This window comes from Saccopteryx leptura, chromosome 4, assembly GCF_036850995.1.
Source record: "Saccopteryx leptura isolate mSacLep1 chromosome 4, mSacLep1_pri_phased_curated, whole genome shotgun sequence".
Lineage (NCBI taxonomy): Eukaryota > Metazoa > Chordata > Mammalia > Chiroptera > Emballonuridae > Saccopteryx > Saccopteryx leptura.
This window is the reverse complement of record NC_089506.1, coordinates 57835086-57857509: the sequence shown is the minus strand read 5'-3', so window position 1 is coordinate 57857509 and position 22424 is coordinate 57835086. Positions and strand designations below refer to the sequence as shown.

At 40.0% G+C, this 22424-nt stretch overlaps 1 protein-coding gene across 1 annotated transcript in view; it reads left to right on the top strand.

Moving 5' to 3' along the window:
• GPC5 (glypican 5) overlaps positions 1-22424 on the top strand; it is a 1847257-nt gene that overhangs the window by 435271 nt on the left and 1389562 nt on the right. The window contains exon 3 of the mRNA XM_066383702.1: positions 20156-20850. Coding sequence (XP_066239799.1) covers positions 20156-20850 — 695 coding nt within the window. The remainder of the gene's footprint in view (positions 1-20155; positions 20851-22424) is intronic.

Below are 22424 nucleotides of genomic sequence, written 5' to 3'. Positions count from 1 at the left end.
ATCAGTTTCTATTAAATATTCATTTTTTACTGGGAGACTAAAGCTTCTTTAGAAAGCTATGTTCGTATGTAAAATTAATTAGATTTTTAAATGAGTGTAAAAGCAATAATCATAACCATTTACTTAAAACAATAATATGTAGATATTTTATAGTATGTATTTCAATAATCACAATCTACTGGGATCAGGCAGAGATATGAGATACTGTTAGTTTATGTAGGAAAATATCGCTAACTTGCCTTTCTTTTTTCTCATTCTATTCCTAAGACACCAATATGATAAATAGTAACTTCAGAGCTATGATAGACTGAGATGAGGTTCTCAATGGATAATTATAAGGTTACTGATTATAAATAAAAAAAAGATACAGGATTTAAAAAAGATGTTAGTATATTAAAGTTTCTGAATTCTGAAAACTGTTTAATCTTTTTTCTATACACCACTTACTATAAAGTGTTTTAGAAATTTTTTTATTATTAATATTTTATTACAGTGATGTAGAACTAGTCAATCATAGTTGATTCGCCAACTGATAATTGTGATCTCTTTGACTATGGTGTTGTGGCTTATTCTATGAAATTCCTTTACTTCTGTTGACTCTTTTTCTTGTTCAGGGAATTCACCAAAATACCCTGACTCCTCCCCTCTCATCCCCACTACACAACAATGCCATGTCCCCAGGCTTACAATATTAATATTCCAGAAAGGCAAACACTGTTTGATTTTGTATTAATAATGCAGCAGTGATCAAAACACATTTATTTACCTTTTTGTTCAGAAGAAAGTATTTGAAATTCACTCAATATCTTTGAATGGTCATGTAATTTAGCAATTAGTTTGAGTAAATTCAATGGAAGGTTGCTTTCTGGAGTAAGTGGTATAACACACTGACTTCACTATTGGTCATTTCATTAAAAATACAATCAATTGTCAGCACCAATCCAACCACTTCAATTAGTGTACAGTCAACTGAAAGTGAATGTATAAAAATTCTTTGAAAATAATGGGATTTGCTTTGGCCATTGGTAATTTACTTTTTATTATTCTATTATTTAAAGAGTATGTTATAATTTTGTGTTAGATAAAATTTTGAATTTATATTTGTTTGGATGGTGCTGATTTTATACATTGTTATTACCTGTTAAGATTTGAGCCTTTTATCTGCCAGGTTTTTGTTTATAAAACATGTTTAAAGATTATTGAACACTAGAGTTTTTATACTTTTTTTAAGTGATTAGGATAAACTATATCCAGTTATAAGCTAAAACCTTTAATCTTTCTGTTTAAAACCTAATATAAAATGTGATTTATATCAGAAAAATGAGAATCTAAAGTATAGCCAGCTCCCAAGAAATTCACATTTATTTAACCAATGAAAACAATGGAAACCACTGGGTTTTAGTTATTTCAGGAATTATAAAATATAAAAATAAGTTTACAGTATTATATTATAAACAATTCAAATAAGAAAAATAATGCCTTTGACAAATAGTAAACACATAACTATTTATTCAGTGACTTCAAAGAACTAAAATAAAATAAATCCCCTTTAGTTTCAGAATATGTGTTGCTGAATTGAGCACCCTTATAGTTTTAATAAAATACATTTGCCTGATTATAGTAATATGCATGACTTTTGAGTTAGCATCAGGCATATGGCTAAATTTCAGCAGTGGGGGCACAAACTATATATCTGTATTCAACTTCCTCAACATCTTTAAGTCTCAAATAATTTTGATATATAATCAAAAAGACAATAACAAGTGTATTATGATGTGGAGAAGTTGGACCCTCAAATATTTCTGTGGAATGTGAAATTCTGCAACTACTCTGGAAGAATAGATCACTCCAAAAAAGGTAAAACACGGAGTATCAGATGACCTGTGTATACCCAAGAGAAAGAATATATGTGTTCATACTAAAATTTCTACAAGAATGTTGATAGCAGCATTAGCCATAATATCTAGAAAGTAGAAACAACTCCAATGTTCATTAACAGATGAACTGATAAATAAAATGCTATATATTTTTATTTAATTTACTGTGTTTACATAGTTTCTAGTATCGCCCTGAATGCATCCCCCCTCCCCCTTATTTCCTTCAACATCTCCATTGCTATATATGTATAATATGGAATATATAATACTTCAGCAATAAAAAAAATGAATGACAGAAACTGATAAATACTACAACATAGAAGAATATTGGAAATATTTTTTAAGTAAAAGAAACCAGTCACGAAAGATCACCTATTGCGTGACTTCATTAATATGATAAACATTAATAAATGTATTTTACCATTTTATATGAACATATATTTTCTTTTGTATATAGAAAATATACTGCTAATAACCATGATTCATATACTGAAGGGTTATCTTACCTGACCATGATAGTGTACAAATCTACCTATACCATACAAATAAGATAATTAGTTTTTAATTGATTATATTGGAGTGACACTGATTTACTAATTATACAGGTTTTAGGTGCTCCTCTCTGTACATTTCTGTACACCATATTGTGTGTTTACCACTGCCAAGTCAAGCTTTCCTCCATCACCATTTATATCCTTTATACCAGTGGCCCCCAACCTTTTTTGGGCCACGGACCGGTTTAATGTCAGAAAATATTTTCATGGACCGGCCTTTAGGGTGGGAAAGATAAATGTATCACGTGACAGAGACAAGCATCAAGAGTGAGTCTTAGATGGATGAAACAGAGGAAATCTGGTCATTTTTTAAAAATAAAACATCGTTCAGACTTAAATATAAATAAAACGGAAATAATGTAAGTTATTTATTCTTTCTCTGCAGACTAGTACCAAATGGCCCACGGCCCGGTACCGGTACCGATCCGCGGCCCGGGGGTTGGGGACCACTGCCTAAATGAATCACTTACTTGCATTGCCAATTTTTTATCCATAAGAACAAGACAATTTTGTGGTAAAAAGAATAATACTTTAAAAAATGATGCTTGATAACTGGATAGCTACATGATAAAGAAAGAAATTAGATTGGCACCTTCCACCACACTCATAAAAATAACTCAAAATTGATCACAGACTACATGTAATTGCTAAAAAAATAAAATCCTCAGAAGACATAAGAAAATAATTGCAACTTTTCATTAGGAGGTGTCTTAGATATGATATAAGTAATAAAAGAAAATAAATATATAAATTGAATTGATCAAAAAAGAAAAATTTTAGACCTCATTTTCATGCACCAATAATGAACTGTCATAAAGGGAACTAAAAAAATATTTACAATGGCATGAAAAAAATCTTAGATTAAATGTAAAAAAGGATGTAAAAACTGTATTTGAAAAATTATGAGACACTGAAAAAGAAGTTGGAGAAGTAGAAATAAGTGAAAGAATATACCATTTTATGGCTAGGAATAAATAACATGATTAAATTGTCCATACTTTCCAAAGACACATTCAATGCAATTTCTATCAAAAAGGAAATGGCATATTTTACACAACTAGAACAAATTCACCACAAATTTATAGGGCATCACCAAAGACCCCAAACAGCCTCAGCAATCTTGAGAAAGAACAAAGTTGAGGGTATAACACTACCTGATATCAAACTATAGTAATCAAAACAGCATGGTGTCACATAAAAACAAACATACAGATCAATGGAACAGTATAAACCTACTTTTGTCTGTATGATCAATTAATATTTGACAAAGTTGGGTAGCACATACACAGGGTTACAGACCTTGTATTCAATAAATGGTGTTGAGAAAACTGGACAGGCACATGCAAAAGAAGAAATCTAGGCTACTTCCATACACTATACACAAGAATTAACTCAAAATGGATTAAAGTCTTAAATGTAAGACTTTAAATCATAAATTTCTAGATGAAAATATAGGCAGTACAATCACAGACATTTGTCTCAGTAATGTATTTTTTCTGAAATATTTTTTGCAGCTTGGTGTGGTGAGGTCACAGACTTTGCCAGGAAGTGAATTCATGCCTGACCAGGCAGTGGAGCAGTGCATAGAAGGTCAGACTGAGATGCAAAGGACCCACATTTGAAACCCCGAGGTTTCCATCTTGAGCTTTGCTCATCTGAATTGAGCAAGGCTCACCAGCTTGAGCAAGGGGTCACTCGGTCTGCTGTAGCTCCCATGTCAAGGCACATATAAGAAATCAATCAATGAACAAGTAAGGTACCACAGCAAAAATTGATGCTTCTAATCTCTCTCCTTTCCTGTCTGTTTCTGTCTTGGTCACAAAAAAAAAAAAAAAAAAAAAAAAAAAAAGAACTGAATTTATTGCTCTTGTCTGAAAAAACCCTCTGGGTAGAACTCCCAAGGGTGACCTCAAATTCTGACAATAGAGACAAACTGATCTTGGACCCTGGTAAACAAGCAACAACATTATAAAACAGCCCCTTTCCAGCTAACTTCACTGGACACATTGGCAGAGACTAGATGTTCTGATGCTTTTTTCAGCATCAGGAGGTCACAGCCTCAAAAGAGATAGAAGTGATAGTATGTTTTGCCAAGGCTGCCGATGGTCTGGGCTAAGGCATGACACTGGGGCCCTTTTCAGGGCGGGACCCAAGGTAACACAAGAGGGCCCAGGTGGTTTTGTTCAGGCCGAGCCACCACTCTGATCCCATCTGAGCAGCCCTATGTCGTGTGTGTGTGTGTGTGTGTGTGTGTGTGTGTGTGTGTGTGTGTGTGTGTTTCAAAAGGTTCATGTGGGGAGGGTCTATCCCAATCAGAAACAGGCTGAGGAGGGATTAAAAGGTGGATCTGTCATATTCAAACCCCAGGTCAGGGCTTGCTGGATTGACTTGGAGTGTGGGTGATGCCCTCTGCCAGAAGTTCATCCTGAGCCCTGAAGGAGAATCTCTCTTTTTTTTTTTTACAGAGACAGAGAGAGAGAGTCAGAGAGATGGATAGATAGGGACAGACAGACAGGAACAGAGAGAAATGAGAAGCATCAATCATCAGTTTTTTGTTGCATCACCTTAGTTGTTCATTGATTGCTTTCTCATATGTGCCTTGACAGTGGGCCTTCAGCAGACCAACTGACCCCTTGCTCAACCATTGACCTTGGGTCCAAGCTGATGAGCTTTGCTCAAACCAGATGAGCCCGCGCTTAAGCTGGTGAGCTCAGGGTCTCGAACCTGGGTCCTCCACATCCCAGTTCGACGCTCTATCCACTGCGCCACTGCCTGGTCAGGCTGGAGGAGAATCTTATTTCACCTGGGAGGTGGTCTATGCAGACACAGGCCTGGGCCTGATCCAGGAGCAGAAGGTCCAGTGGGCAGAAGCAGCAGTGGCTAGAACAGGGCAAGGCTTGGCGTCTCCAGACCCAATGCTGGTCATTGCAGAGCTCAACCCACAACATGGAAGAGCAGCATGCTGACGGAGACCCCCACCCATTTCCACCAGTTATGGGCAATTGGGCCACAGCACCGAGGTCCAGAGCAGGCTCAAAGTGAGTGTGGCCACTTGGGGGTTTGGGGAGCTAGGGGCCCTGGATGGCCAGAGAAGTACTTCTCCCCGGAAGCAACACAGTATCCCACCGCAGCACATTTCAGACATGATATTGGGAGCACAATGCTCAAGTCGAAGAAACTGGCCAGGAGGACCTGGTGGCCAAGGAGGCAGAACCCATGGGTGTGAATGTGGGGGAGGTGGGTGTCGCGGGGGGTGGGGATGTATGTGACCTGATGAGGAAGGGTTAGTGCCAGACACACAGGGAGCATGCACAGAGGCTGGCCAGGAGCAGACAGGACTCAGACCACCCTTCTACTGGACTGTGGGCCAGTAGGACATCCTGTGGTGGGTCCCATGCTATGGCTACTGTGAAGGCTCTGGCTGTGCTGTCTTTGGGGGGCACGTGGAAATGCATGTGGAGGATCTTTTCTCCTCTCACAGCTCCAGCACCAGCCTAGGAGATAGAGCCAGCAGCTTCCACCTCTTCACTTGAAGAGCCAGACGCTCCAGACATGGAGGAGTGACGCCTCCAGGAGTCACTCCAGCTGCAGCTCTGGAGTCAGGTGGCCTGTGCAGCATCTGCCGAGTTACCCGAGGCTCCACCACCACCGACTGAAGAGCCCTCTGCAGAACCTGCCCTGGTTCCTGCCACAGAGCACCTGCTTCTGACCACACACCAGGGCCAGCTCTAGAGCCGTCTGCTCTCAAACCTGCACTATCATTAAAGAATTGGTTTTATCCCCACTCTGTGACCATTCTCTTCACTTTTCTTTCATCGTGATGTTTTCCTTTTCTCCTCGGATATAGGAACTGCACCCAATATTTTAAAATCCTGTACAAATTAAAACAAGAAAAGTAAAAAATGAGAAATGATCTGGGTTCCACCACAGGGAGCTTTGGAAATTCTGATGTGGAGTCACAGAAAATGCCAACAACTCTGACTGGCAGCATCCACCCCAAGAGAAATAAGGGTTTGGAAGAGCACATGCCCAGGAATCCCACCTGCCAGACACCCACAGGTGCACATGCTCACACATGTGAACACACAGAGGCACCCACCAATGCACACATGGGTGTGAGAAAACAGAGGCACACACGTGCACATGCCAACACTATGTGCAAAATCCTGGAAAGAACAGGCATGGTGAGCCCCCCGTATCAGGGCTCTCCTCCCGGGAAGGACTTTGTTCTTTATTTGTTTCTGAATTCCTTTAGGATTCAATATGGTACTATAACTAACCTTTATTTTCCTTGTCATAAATTCTTTAACAATTAAAACTAAATAATGTACTTTATAGATGAGTGATACGCAGATAACACTGGACATATAACTTTAATATATTTATATTTAGAATTGTCACAGTCACACATGCATTTTACCAAATTAGACATCACATCAAGGAGAAGGTCAGAGATTGATGTCTCCACCCTACAGGTGAGCATCATGAGTGGCTTGGTTGGTATCTCTCAGGGTCTGCCCTTCTCACTCATTTTGTTTTGTCTATGTCACACTCAGACTGATTTTCATATATGACTCTCTGCCAGCTGAAATCACATGGTCGTGCTCTAAGAAGTGGGATCATGGAATCAGATGTTGGGCCACATGTCTCATGTGAGAGGACCCCTGAGCTCTTTTTCTGTCAACACGTGGAGACCCCTGCCCCAACTCTAGCTGCTGTCCAGCTTCTATCATCCATGAGGACCGGGATTGGTGGGTCCCATCACTGTCTATGGACAGTTTTGTTTTTCTCAATTCCTGGCTATTTCATCAGTGCTCTGATGGGCAGTCTTGAATATACATCTTTGAGAAGTTGTGCAAGAATTTCTTTGGGATAATATCCTAGGGCGGTGGTAGTCAACCTGGTCCCTACTGCCCACACTAGTGGGAGTTCCAGCTTTCATGGTGGATGGTAGTGGAGCAACCAAAGTATAAATAAAAATATTTAACTATAGTAAGTTATTTTATAAAGATTTATTCTGCCAAAATTAGTGAAAATCCGAAATAAAGTACTTGGTAAGTAATTATAATTATATGCTTTAACTTGCTGTAACTATGCTTTATAAATTTTATAAAGTAAAGTTACTTTCCTACTTTATAAATCACCATTACTTTGGAACCAGTGGGCAGTTAGAAAATTTTACTACTAACAGAGATACAAAAGTGGGCGGTAGGTATAAGAAGGTTGACTACCCCTGCCCTAGGGTGAGCACTGCCAGGTTAATTTGAGCACCTGTGGAATTTGATGGGTCTTACACACTGTCCCTCCAGAAGAGGGGCCTTTCCTACTTCTTTTCAGGGAACTGTTGGCTCCTCTCCATCCTCACATTATCCCCCAGGCTGGTCACCACCAGACCAGAAGCCTTTCAGTCTGATGGGGACAGGGCTCTCCCACTGGCATTTACAGTGTGTGTGTCCTCATCAGGGTGGTGGGCCATCATCTGCCTTGCACTGGCGTGAGCACTGCCTCTTATTGAGAGCACAGGTGTTTGCCCTCTGTCTTTTTAGAAGATACCAACTTGGCCCTGACCAGTTGCCTCAGCAGTAGAGCATCATCAGCCTGGTGTGTGGATGTCCCGGGTTTGGTTCCCAGTCAGGGTACACAGGAGAAGCGCCCATCTGCTTCTGCACCCCTCCCCCTCTCCTTCCTCTCTGTCTCTTTCCTCCTCCTCTCCTGCAGCCAAGGCTCCATTGGAGCAAAGTTGGCTGAGGCGCTGAGGACGGCTCCATGACCTCCACCTCAGGCACTAGAATGGCTCTGGTTGCAATGAAGCAATGCACCAGATGGGCAGAGCATTGCCTGCTGGTGGGCATGCTGAGTGGATCTCGGTCGGGTGCATATGGGAGTCTGTCTGACTGCCTCTCCATTTCTAACTTTGGAAAATACAAAGAAAAAGAAAGAAAGAAAGAGAGAGAGATGAAAGAAAGAAAGAAAGAAAGAAAGAAAGAAAGAAAGAAAGAGAAAGAAAGAAAGATGAAAGAAAGAAGAAAGAAAGAAAGAGAAAGAAAGATGAAAGAAAGAAAGAAAGAAAGAAAGAAAGAAAGAAAGAAAGAAAGAAAGAAAGAAAGAAGGAAAGAAAGAAGGAAAGAAAGAAGAAAGAAACAATTTTCAGGAAGTTCATGCCCCGCAGGAACGTGAAACCACTCTCTGGCCTGGCCTCGTAAGGAATGCTTTCCAGATTATGGTTTGTCTTTGCAGATTTCTGCATTATTCTCGTGTTTGTTTTATGCCCAGGAAGGTCAAGCTGTCACCTGACTACGTTCTGGCCCTGGGATCACACTTAGCAGAGTGGTCACTACCCATATATAAAGCACAGACTTACTAAAAACGTTTTCTTTTTATATCTGTCTCTCTATTTGATCTGGGATTTCCATTTTTAATGGCAAAAATGTTATTTCAGATAAAAACAAAAAACGTATGGCAGCACATTGAAAACAGCACTATGGTAAGATTCCATTGATAGGAAATGTCTAGAATGGTAAAGGACCAGAGACAGAAAGCAGGTGAGGTTTTGCAGGGATAGGAGGGTGAGTCTTTTTGGTGCAGGGTTTCCATTCAGGGTGATGGGACATTTTTCAACAAGTTAGAGGTGATGCTTGCACAGCATCATTAAGGGACTTCATACTGAGGAATGGCACAAATTAAAATCTAAATTATCACTTTTATTTTATTACTTATAATGAATTACTCTATACAGAAAAAAGATATAAACAGAAAAAGAAAAAGAAAATAAAAGAAAGCAAAACAATTCCAAAAAAAAATAATAAAATAAAATACTCTATAAGGCCAAGGTGAAAATGGCAATAGAACGATAACAGAAAATAAAAGAAAACAATCAAAAAGAGGTGGGAAAATAGATCCCTCAGATGGGCCAGGGACAGCTGATTCATCAGGTGGCTCCTGAGCTGGCCCTGAGGTGGTGTGCAGGCACAGCTCTTCCTGTGTGGGCGGAGTCAAGGCAGGTTGGTCGGAGGCTTCTTCAGGCAGCAGATTTCCCACCTCAGTGTGGGCAGGAGGCGCAGTGGAGGCCGGCCCCACCTCCATAGCTGCACCTGGAAGAACTTCATAAGGTGAAAAGGCCACTGGAGTCAGGCACCCCTCCAGCTCTGGGTCGGCCTCCAGGTCTGCCTGTGCAGCCGGCTCCTCCAGATGTTCCTCAGGTGGAGCAGAAGCCATCTCTGCCTCCTGGGCTGGTGCTGGAGCTGCTAGAGGAGAAAAGATTACCCATATGCCTCCATTTCCATGTTTTCTCCAAAGGCAGAGCACAGCCAAAGGCCAGAACCACCACAGGACGTCCTCCCCACCAGCCATCCTGCACGTGGGTGGTCTGAAGCCAGTCTTTGCTCCTGGCCAGCCTCTAGGAGTGCTCCCTGTGTGTCTGACACCGACCCTTCCCAATAATCTCAGATTCCCCTCCAACCCTCTCCCACCATCCCACTATGTCCTCAACCATCTTCTCACCCTTTAGTTCTGCTTCCTTGGGCTCCAGGTGCTTTTGCTCACTGCGATTAACATGGGCCCCCTGCTGCAGGCTGGATTCAGACATGGTGAGCCTGGGCAGCTTTGGGGAAGGAGTCTGGACCCTGGGTAGCATCAGGGGAGGAATCCTCGGGAAATTGGGTGTTGTAAAAAGAAGAGACCTCCTGATCCTGTATGGCGTTGGGGGACGAGACCTCCTCCAGACCCTGGGTGGCTCCGGGAGAGGAGACCTACTGAGGTCATCCACGGGCCCCAGGTCCCCGGCCGCCCAGGTGGCTACGCTTTCTGCATGCCTGTATGGAACATCACTATTACGGTGCACCTGGGCCACAGTAGTGGAGATGAAGTGAGGGTCTCCTTCCTCCAGCTGCTGCTCCTGGGTGCTTTTGACTGAGCTCTGCAATGACATGACCAGCAGCGGGTCAGGATGCCTCAAGCCCAGCCTGGCCCTCGACGCTGCTGCTTTTCCCACTGCACCTTCTGCACCCAAATCAGACCCAAGAATGTTTCTGAAGAGACCTTCTTTCAATGGAAGTGAAATTCACCTCCAGAGCTCAAGATAAACCTGGGGCAGAGGGTGCCACCCACATTTTCGATCCAAACAGGCAGTGGTGTTAATGTGCTGGTTCACTAGGCTTCTGACCCACTTGCTCAGCCCCTTCTTGCTAAGGGAAGGCTCCTCTGACATGAAACCCTATAACACATATTCATACACTCACACCCAAAACTCACACACACACACACACACACGTAGGGGACATAGACCTGCTCAGGTGAAATCACAGTGGTGGTCTGGTCCGGAAGCACCACCTCTGAGCCTCCATGGGTTATTTCTCGGTTTCTCCGAGAAAAGGGCCACGGACGTCTGCGCAGAGTCTGGACCCAGCCGCGGCCACGGCGGAAAAAACCATCAGCGCTGTTTCTTTGGTTCCCACGGCCTTGGGACCGGGGAAGACAACACAAGGACATGTTGACTCAACTAAAGTCTCTGGTCAACTGAGCTGGCTAGCGGTTGTTTGAGAATGTGGTTCCCTGGTTACCAGGATTCTGAGTTCTATTGGTCTCGCTCATCAGTTAGTGAGGACGCTGTGTGGTGACGTCTTGTTCTGGCAAGATGTGATGTCACTGCTCTTGTCTGAGGAGATGCTCAGGGTAGGGGACCAGGAGGCAGTGCTGGCTCCTGCTCCACCTCAGGGACACCTGGAGGAGCCGGCTGCACGGGCAGACATGGCTGCCGACCCAGACCTGGAGGGGCGCCCGACTCCAGCGGCCATGCGTCCTCCAGCAGCCACTCCAGCTGCAGCTCTGGAGCGGGGCCGCCTGTGCAGCGTCTCTGGACCACACTGAGGCCCCACCACTGCTGTTTCAAGAATGCCCTGCAAAACCTACCCTGGTTCAGCCAGAGAAAAGGGGTTGCCTCTAGGCAGCGATCAGGGCCAGCTCCAGAGCTGCTTGTTCTTCATCCAGCTGTCCCCAGCACATCAGAAGAATCTGATTTACCACCTACCTCTCCTTGACAGTTTTCTTTTATTTTCTTTTAAAGTTATAGGGGTATTTTCTCTGTGGCACGATTCATCTTTTTATTAATTTAATTTTATTTGGAATTGTTCTGTATTTTTATTTTATTTTTTTACTGTTCTTTTTCTCTATTTTTCCATAGCGTGATTCATTATAAGTAAAAAATAAAGGTGACTGCTTATTTTCTAAATTTTGCCATTTCTCAGTGTGAAGTCTCTTCACAATGCTCTGAAACATCACCACTATCTTCTTGCAAAATGTCCCATCACCCCAAATGGAAACTCTGAACCAAAATGACACTCCCCACTCCTCTCGCCCTGGCAACCCCCCATCTGCTCTGTGTCTCTTCTCCGATACCTATTCTGGACTTTTCCTATCAGTGAAGTATTACAATGGGTGTGTTTTGGGGTGTACTGCCATACTTTTTCTTTGTATTTATTTGAAATTTTATTTTTGTTTTAAGGGAAATCTTCAGTGAAATACAGACCAGATAGGAAAGAAAATTAAAAATAGCTCTTTTAGTCAATGTGTGCATCATCTGGGGGTCTAGTTGTTGAGAACACTGTGCTAAGTGTGACTGCAAGACCTCTTGCTGGTCAGGCTACGGCTGGCCCTTCCTGGGCCTAAAACAACCACGAGAAGAATGCAGAAATCTGAAAAGACACAGCACAAGTTAGAAAGCATTCCTCACAACTTAAGTCCAGACAGAGGTTTCACATCCATGTGGTGCAGAAACCTCCCGAAATTCGCTGTTTTCTACAGGGACAGAGGGCAAACGCATGTGCTTCCAATGAGAGGCAGTGCACGTGTGCCAGTGTGTTTCAGATAATGGCAGACCAGCCAGTGGGGAAACACGCACTGTAAACACTGGCAGGAGTGCACTGTCGCTATCAGCCTGGCAAGCTTCTAGTTTGGCAGCCAGACCCGAGGACAACGGGAGAATGCAGAGGCCCCAGCAGATCCCTGAGAAAATGGTAAAAGTTCCCTTCTCAGGGACAAGAATGTGGAGGCCCTGTCACAGTCTCACAGGTGCACACCTTCACCTGGTGGTGCCCATGCTAGAAGGAGACCCCAAAGAAATCCTTATACAGTTTTTAAGATGCATTTTTGAGACTACTTATCAGAGCACTGAGGAAACAGGTGGGATTTGGGGAGAGGGAAGGGAAACAACTAACATTCATGGAGAGAGGATGGGATCCACCAGCCATGGTCCACAGGCACGAGGGAAGCTGAACAGCTGCTAAAGTGGGTGCAGCAGGGTCAATGTAATGCACCAACTAATCACAGCAGAGCAAGCAAGCAAACAAATAACACATGGCTATTTCAAGAAATGAAGAAAAAGCACCAAAGAAAAATAATGCCCTCTCAAGATTAACACAACAAAAAAAATTATGAATAAAAAGGGACTTTCTTACCTGAATAGGAGTATCTAACAAAACAAACAAATAAAACAATTCACAGCTAAGATGATACTAAATGGTTGACCATTTTTTTCATAAGATCAGGAAGACTACAAGGATTCAGGCTTTCTTGCTATTTCTATTCAACATTGTACTGGAGGTTGTAGCAAAGTATAAGGTCTACCGAAAAGTTCTGTCTGTTTCTATGAAAAGTTTCGACACATAAGCAGATGTTTATTTGGCACGTGTGTGCCTCTCTATTTTTATCACTTAATGTATACATACTGACATAGCAAATTAACTAAAACAAAGTTGATTCATGTTAGTCTTATGTGTGAAGCGATAGTGTGTGTACCCATGGCTACTGATATAGTTCATTTACACCACTGTAATTTTTATGAATTTCAACAAGGAAGAAATGCTACAGAAGCATGTCTGTTGCAGCCACCATATTCCCCGGACTTAGCACCCTCCGACTATCACTTGTTTTTGTCCTTACAAAATTTTTTGAAGGGCAAAAAATTCAAAAATGAAGAAGATATCAAACAAGCACTGGTTCAATTTTTCGAATCAAAAGATAAAACATTTTTCAAAAATGGGATATACAAATTGCCCTCACGCTGGCAAGAAATCATTAATAATAATGGGAATTATATTATTTAATAAAGTTTATTGACAGTAAAAAAAAATTGTATTTTGTTTTATTCCAAAAACAGTAGGAACTTTCTGGTAGACATTATAATAAGGCAAAAATAAATAAATAAATAAATAAATAAATAAATAAATAAGTAAAAGAAATCCAGATAAGAAAATAATTAAAACTAACTTCTTCCACTAAAAATATCATGTTGTATATAAAAAATTATAAGAATTCATTAAAATGATCTGTTAAATCTAATAAAGAAATTCTGCAAGATTACAAGATATAAAACTGGCCATGGCCAGTTGGTTCGGTGGTAGAGCATCAGCCTGGGGTGTGGATGTCCCAGGTTTGATTCCTGGTCAGGGCACACAGGGGAAGTGACTATCTACTTCTCCACCCACCCCATTGTCTCTTTCTACCTTTCTCTTCCTCCCCTGCAGCCGTGGCTTGGTTGGAACAAGAATGCTTTGTGCACTGAGAATAGCTCCGTGGCCTAGCTTGAGGCACTAAAGTAGCTCAGTTGCTGAGCAACAGCACCAGATGGACAGAGCATCACCCCATATGGGGCTTGCTGGGTATATCCTGGTGGGAACACATGTGGGAGTCTGTCTCTCTGCCTCCCTGCTTCTCATTCAAGGGAAAAAAGATAGAAAGTTAATATGCAAATATCAATTATATTTATACCCACTCACATATAATAGCATGAAAATGAAGGTGAGTCAATTTGATTCATAATAATCACATACAATAATAAATTAAAAATTAATTTTATAAAATAAGTGTAAGGTTTTAACTCTGAAAATCACAAAACGCTATTTTAAGATATTAATGGAGAGCTAAGTAGGTGGTTAAACATTGAATTTTGAATAAAGGACAAATTTGGATGACTCATTTTATTTCAAAATTTTCTTACTTAAATAAAAAAACTAGTTACTATTTACATAAACTTAGACAGTGTAATCCTAGCATAAGGATAAACATAGATTTGAGAGTCTAACTCAGTGTTTCCCCAAGCTTTTTTGGGCCACAAACCGGTTTAATGTCAGAAAATATTTTCACGGACTGGTCTTTATGGTGGGACGGATAAATGTATCACATGACCGAGACAAGCATCAAGAGTGAGTCCTAGATGGATGGAACAGAGGGAATCTGGTCATTTTTAAAAAATAAAACATTGTTCAGACTTAAATATAAATAAAATGGAAATAATGTAAGTTATTTATTGTTTCTCTGAGGACCAGTACCAAATGGCCCACGGACTGATACCGGTCCGTGGCCCCGGGGGTTGGGGACCACTGCTTTATACCCTCCTGCACCTCCCTTCCCCCACAGTCACCATAGCTGTGAGTTCATGAATATTTTCTCTTTTTCATTCAATCTCTCCCCCATTACCTCTCCTGACACACACACAGATGTCAGCCTGCTTTGTATGTGAGTTTGACACTAGGTTATTGGAGTATGAATGGGAAGAAATAATCAGTGGCACCCCTTTCTACTTTCTGATCCAGGTTATTCCTCAACACACTTCTGTCTGACTACTGCCTTCATCATTCCACTGAAATGGTCTTGGGAAAAATCATTGGTTATCTTTTTCGGTTCATACTCCAATAGCCTATTATCAGTTCTTATCTCTCTTGACTACTTAACAGCACTTATCTTTATTGTTGACCCCTTTTTTCTTGATCTCCATTTAATTTCTAATCACCTTTCTGACTACTGTCATCCAAGATCTTTGCTCCTTTTTTAAATTTCTTTAAATGCTGTGTTTATCTGGGATCTTATCTAATCCCCTTTCTATTCTCATTTACATTTGCTCTGCATCTCCCTCTTTCATGACTTCATGATAGCCACATATTAATTTAATCACACGGTTTCCACTGAATCTCTGATACTTCAGTCTACCTACTGGGCAAAATCAACCTACCTTTAAGAGAACTGCATCCTAATTCTTCCCTTCTTTGGTAACTTGCTGCCCCTTCTGCTCTTCCTAGTTTCCTTAATTTATATCTTGGATGTCATCTTTAATTCCCCCTTTTCCTTAGGTCTCCTTATCATCACAGTCTTAATTTTGTCTCCTAAGTATTTTTTAAACCTCTACTTCTCTTTTTGCCATGGCCATTATTCCTGTTGCCACCAGCATTAATTTCTATCTGGATCAGGAATGAGACAATTCCCTCTAGCTGTTATCTCTGATTTCTCTGCTGCATTCATGGCACAACACACTTCTGTCTGGTCTATGTGTTCACCTCACTGAAATGATCCTGCAAGTTTCACTAATTATCTCTTGTAGCAGAATCCAGTGGACAAATATCAGTCTACTAGTGGGTTGATTATGTCAATAACCATTTAAAACCATGCAATTAAACATTGTACTGTCAAAATTTAACTCAGTCTCTTTGGTTTCCATCTGACAACACATGGGGTACATGAAATACCTGATAACATGAAATGCAGAGATGCAATGCAAAACTAAATACATGTGTATTGTTTAACTCCCCAAGTCAATACTGTACCCCAAATAATTCACTTTCTCCTTTGTAGTCTGGCAGTGTAGAATAAAGAGAAAAATGAATTATAGGGAAGAAAACGGAAGAACAAAATGAAAAGTCACATACTAACCGGTGTTTTTTCCAAATGCTGACATGCTGATATTCACTGCCCTTCTATAAAATTAGATTAGTTCTCTTTGAAGAAACTGATCAATTCAAGGGAAAATAATTTCATATAGTATTTGGGCCTCCACCCATTGAGAAGTTAAATCATTTCCTAATTGAATGGTTGTAAAATCTTCTATTATACTGTATTTACATAAAAAACTGCTCAATATTAATTGATAACCAAGGATCACTATAAATTTATGGAAATATGAAAAATTTAAATGCAAAAGCAAAAGAGAAATGAAAAATAGAGATAAAAGTATAGTGTGAAAGAAATACCCCAAACCTATAGAAATAGCCTCCAAAAACTTATAGGATAGATTACATTCCTTAAAAAATACTACATTTTTTCTAATAAGAAAGAGCTTTAGAAAGTTAAAAACATAAAATTAAAAATTCATTAGAAGCCTTGAGGAGGCTTATTTTTTTAATTTAATTTTTATTTTTTATATTTTCCGAAGTGAGAAGCAGGGGAGAGTCAGACAGACAAGCTCCTGCATGCACCCGATGGGGATCCACCTGGCATGTCCACCAGGGGGCAATGCTCAGCCCCTCTGGGGCATTGCTCCACTGCAATTGAAGCCCATTTCTAGCACCTGGGCCAACTTTGTTCCAATAGAGCCTTGGCTGCAGGAGGGGAAGAGAGAGATAGAAAGGAGAGGGAAAAAAGTGGAGAAGCAGATGGGTGCTTTTTCTATGTGCCTGGCCAGGAATCGAACCCTGGACTTCCACACGCTGGGTTGACTCTCTACCGCTGAAGAAATTATTTAAATAATAAAAAATGAGAAATGAATGGGGAATAAAATCATGAAACATGAGAATTTCACTCTAGGGGATTAAAGTAACAACTCAACTCCAAATACTCCAAAGTTTGACATGCAGAAAAAAAAATTCACCTAATGATTTTTTATTGCACTCTGCCATACATAGTTTTTGACAGGCTCATGCATATTCTCAGCTTTCTGCAGGTATGAGTCTGTAATGCTTTGCAGAGTTTGTAATGCCATTTTATGAACGTGCTTGGAAGATGTGACTGGTTAGAGCAGAGCAGTTTCTGGATGTATGTCTTGCAGGCCAGCAGCACTTAACCACATGTCCTCCTATAGTTTTGAAGCAGTTAATGCACATTGAAAGTAGGCTGATTTTTGAGAGGACTAGGGTGACGGGATTAATGGAAACGTTTCTTAGGCATAGTATATTGAAGAAGTGAAATATATACTATACAAAAATTTGTTAAAAACTATATAAAAGTTTGACAATAAAAATTAAAATATTAATTATGATAATAATATTAAGAAATGTATGTCTTATGAATATAAGCTCTGTATTTATTATGTGTTTCACATTGATAAGATGGAATCTTAATTGGTTTCAATAGAAATAAAACAAATCAAGAGTTTTATAGTAGTGAGTGAATAGGCATTTATATACATTTTTAACAAGGCAGGTCAGTTACTATTTCTGAAAATAATAAGACACATACCTATGAAACAGAAATGAGAGACAAGAATAAAACCACGTGTGTTTGGACAAATAATTTTTTTTTTGTATTTTTCCGAAGCTGAAAACGGGGAGGCAGTCAGACAGACTCCCGCATGCACCCAACTGGGATCCACCCAGCATGCCCACCAGGGGGCGAAGCTCTGCCCATCTGGGGCATTGCTCTGCTGCAATCAGAGACATTCTAGTGCCTGAGGCAGAGGCCACAGAGCCATCCTCAGCGCCCGGGCAAACTTTGCTCCAGTGGAGCCTTGGCTGCGGGAGGGGAAGAGAGAGACAGAGAGGAAGGAGAGGGGGAGCAGTGGAGAAGCAGATGGGCGCTTCTCCTGTGTGTCCTGGCCAGGAATCAAACCCGGGACTCCTGCACGCCAGGCCAACGCTCTACCACTGAGCTAACCGGCCAGGGCCTGGACAAATAATTTTTGATAAAGGAGCGAAAAGCATGCAATGAAGAAAAGAAAGCCTCTTCAATAAAGGGCGATGGGAAAATTGAAAAGCCATATGCAAAAAAATGAAACTAGATTTGAGTTTGTCCCCTGGTACAAAAATTAACTAAAAATGGGTCAAAGATCTAAATATAAAATCTGAAACAATAAATTAAATGAAGAAAACGTAAGTACATTTGCTCACACCTATTAGAATGGCTATCATCAATAAATCAACAAACAACAAATGTTGGGAAAGATGTGGAGAAAAGGGACTCCTTGTGCAGTCTTGGTAGAAATTAGATTGGTGCAGCCGCTATGGAAAGCAGTAAGGAATTACTTCAAGAATTAAAAATGGAACTGCCTTATGAGCCTGCAATTCTATTTCTGGGAATATATCTGAAAAAACCTGAAACACTGATTCAAAACAATATATGCACCCCTACATTCATTGCAGATGTAGTTACAGTCAATATTTGGAAGCAGCCCAGATGTCCATCATGAGATGAGTAGATAAAAAAGCAGTGGTACATTTACAAAATGAAATAGCACTCAGCTATAAAAAGAAGAAAATCTTACCTTTTATAAGAGTGTGGATAAACCTGGAAAGTATTATGCTAAGTAAAATAAGCCAGTTGCAGAAAGACAAATAATATATGATTTTATTTAAATGTAGAATATAATTAAGAAAATAAACTAATAAACAAAAATATAAACAGATGCATAGAGACAGAATGGACCGACATCTGTAAGAGAGGTGGGGGGCTGGGTAAAAGATGTGAGGGGATTAAGCTAAAGAAAAACCAAACTTATAGACAGATACAGTATGGTGATTACCAGAGGGAAAGGGGGTGGGGGAGGTAGAAGAGGGTGAAGAGGTGATAAATGGTGATGGAAGGAGACTTCAGCTGGGGTGCTGAACACACAGTACAATATCCAGATGATGTATTATAAAACTGTACATCTGAAACCTATATAATTTTATTAACCAATGCCACCGAAATAAACTCAATAAATAAAAACAATGATAAATACAACATAAAATATTTGAGAAGATGTCATGCAGTTATTCATTTTCATCAGTTAATAATGCCCATGACTTTTTCACTGAGTAACTTACATTTGACAGTTTAGGGGTTTAATCATAAAATATTTTACTTTCTTTTTAATTTGATCATGCTAGGACGTCCAAGGATTGTTAGGCTTTCCTTTGGGAAATTAGCCTCTCTTTCAAGTAACTGGTGCTTAATCTACTAGTTTTCATTTTGAAAAAAACATTGAAAAGATTCTAAAATACAATAGGTATTGTATCAAGTATTTACATTACCCTCTTATAAATACAGGGGGTCCTTGGGCTATGACACAGTTCTGTTCCTACAACAGTAACGTAGCCCAAATTTTGCTGTAAGTCGAAACACACCCTAGCCTAAGTCACTTACGTATCCTAATGCCGTTGTAAAATCATAATCTAGAACATAAAAACACAACTAAGCCACAGAAAAAGGAAAAGGACATAAATATACTGTACGGCATATTCTTCCACTGTATGCAACCAAATAGTTCACCCAAGTAGTTCATCAGTACAATGCTAATGGTGTAAGCTGAAACACTCACATCTCAATTCTTTTTGTTTTTATGGGAGTGAGCATCATAAACTTGAAACATTGTATGTTGAGACTGTTGTAACCCAAATACCCCTGTAATGAACTCGTGATTAGAAATTATTTTCTCATTAATATTTTTTTCTATTATTAGTGGGTTATGAATGACTGTGGAATATAATAAGAAACCACCATGTAAATTCTTTTTTGTTTTCTATACTTTTTAAAGGTGTTTGATTCTAGAAAATACATTTCTGTAAAACCAGTGTGCTGTGTGTAATACTCAATGTTAACCAGCCATTATCCTTCAAAAGCTAAATATAGTTTGCAGGCTGAGCATTCCCATTTAGATCCTCAGGTAAATTTCAATGCATTAAGCTAATTTATTATCTGGAGCAGATTATGAACATTTATAATGTGGATACTAAGTGTTTTAATCCTTTACTTCTGCTTTTGTTACAGAAACCCTAGAAATGCTCATCAGACAAGCAGAAAATTATACCAGTATACTTTTTTGCAACACCTACAGGAATATGGCCATCGAGGCTGCTGCTTCTGTCCAGGAGTTCTTCACTGATGTAGGCCTCTATTTATTTGGTGTGGATGTTAATCCTGAAGAATTTGTGAACAGATTCTTTGACAGTCTTTTTCCTCTCGTCTACAATCATCTCATTAATCCTGGTGTGACTGACAGTTCCATAGAATACTCGGAATGCATCCGATTGGCTCGCCGGGACATCCGTCCATTTGGTAATATCCCCCAGAGAGTAATGGGGCAGATGGGGAGGTCACTGCTGCCTACCCGCACGTTTCTGCAGGCACTGAATCTGGGCATTGAAGTCATCAATACTACAGACCACCTGCACTTCTCCAAAGACTGCGGCAGAGCCCTCCTGAGGATGCAGTACTGCCCTCACTGCCAGGGCCTGACTCTCAGTAAACCTTGTATGGGGTATTGCCTCAATGTTGTGAGAGGCTGCTTGGCACACATGGCAGAGCTTAATCCACACTGGCATACATACATCCGGTCATTGGAAGAGCTGTCAGATGCCATGCATGGAACATATGACATTGAACACGTGCTCTTGAACTTTCACTTGCTTGTTAATGATGCTGTGATACAGGCTCACCTGAATGGACAAAAATTATCGGAACAGGTAAGCAGTCACTCCATATTTACTGTCTGGTTTTTTAGAACTCGCATATCAGTGGTATACATAAAGTTTGTTGATTATAAGCACATGATTATGTACTTTAAGATTATGACAGTTTAGCAAGACTAAATTTTTTTCTTTCCTTGTTCTGAGGCCAGCACTGAGCAAACCTTATTGTAGCAGGTTACTTTTGTATCTCAAAGGATTATAATCATTACTGTGCTGATGTTTTATAAATAAATTTTAATTTTTTTATTTATTGATTTGAAAGAGAGAGGAAGGGGGAGAGAGAGAGACATCAATTTGTTGTTTTACTTATTCATGCATTTTATTGGTTGATTCTTGTATGCGCCTGATTGGGAATTGAACCCACAACCTCGGCATATCCAGAGGGTAAGGCCTATAAATAAGTTTGAAACAAAACTTTCGTCGTCTGAAAATTTATGGTGGCTTTGCAAAGCACATTTTTTTAAAGCAAATAACTTGACTTCCTATTATAAACAATGCTGTGACTATCTTGATAAATATCAATTATTACTTAAAAATTGTAGATTCTAAAAGAAACAACTGCGATTCACTTTTTAACTTACGGTGACAAAAGAAGGAGAAACTGATTTTAAATTCCTTGAAAATTGGCTCATTAATATTTATTTCTGCCAACTTCAAAGTGATTTATAATCTGTTTATCAAGCTTTGATAACCAGTTCACACATCAATGAATTTAACAAATTCAAAATAAATTACTAGAAAGCCAGCAAATAATGACTTTCTTACATTCCTAAAGTAGTCTCTCATATCTAGTACTTCCAAGTCTAATCTCAATAAATGTGTATTTCTACTTTAAGAAATCCATGGAAGTACCTGATGTATCATATTTTTGTTGGATGAATTTCAACTGGAGAAAGTGTTCTTAATTTTCTGAAAAAAATTAAAAGTATCTTCTTTTTAACCTTTTGAGAAACATTCCTGCTGAGATATGAATCCTCATAGTTTTGGAAATTTGCCCCCTGCAAATGTAGATCATGGGGGTAGGAGAATTTCTATTTGACTCTTTGATAACCTCTCCTAAGTTAAAATGGTTGGCAGTGGTGAGGGCTAATTGAGACCCATGTACCTCATGGTCCTGACTGAGTAGATCAGCTTGTTGCAGCATCATTCCGATGTGCAAACGTTGTGGGTTTATCCCTTGTCAGGGCGCATGCAAGGATCCACCAATGAATGAGGACCTGGAACAACAAATCATTGTTTCTAATTCTCTCTCTCTCCCTTTTTCTTCTCTCTCTCAAATCAATTAAAAAAAGGACTCATTTACATCATGAGGTATATGTAATTTTTTAAGAAACACATTAAATAATCTTGCATCATTTTTTAATTAATTTTAATTTATTGTGTTAATATGGATTCAAGTGTCCCACTCAAGAAAACACCCTCATGCCTACCCGCATGTCCCCTATCACACCCCTTGACCCTCCTCACTCTAACTCCCTACTCCCTTCACTCTGCGATTTGCTGTCCTGTTTATCTGTATCTATGTGTTATGTATATATAATATCACTAATCGCTTCACCTTCTCTGAT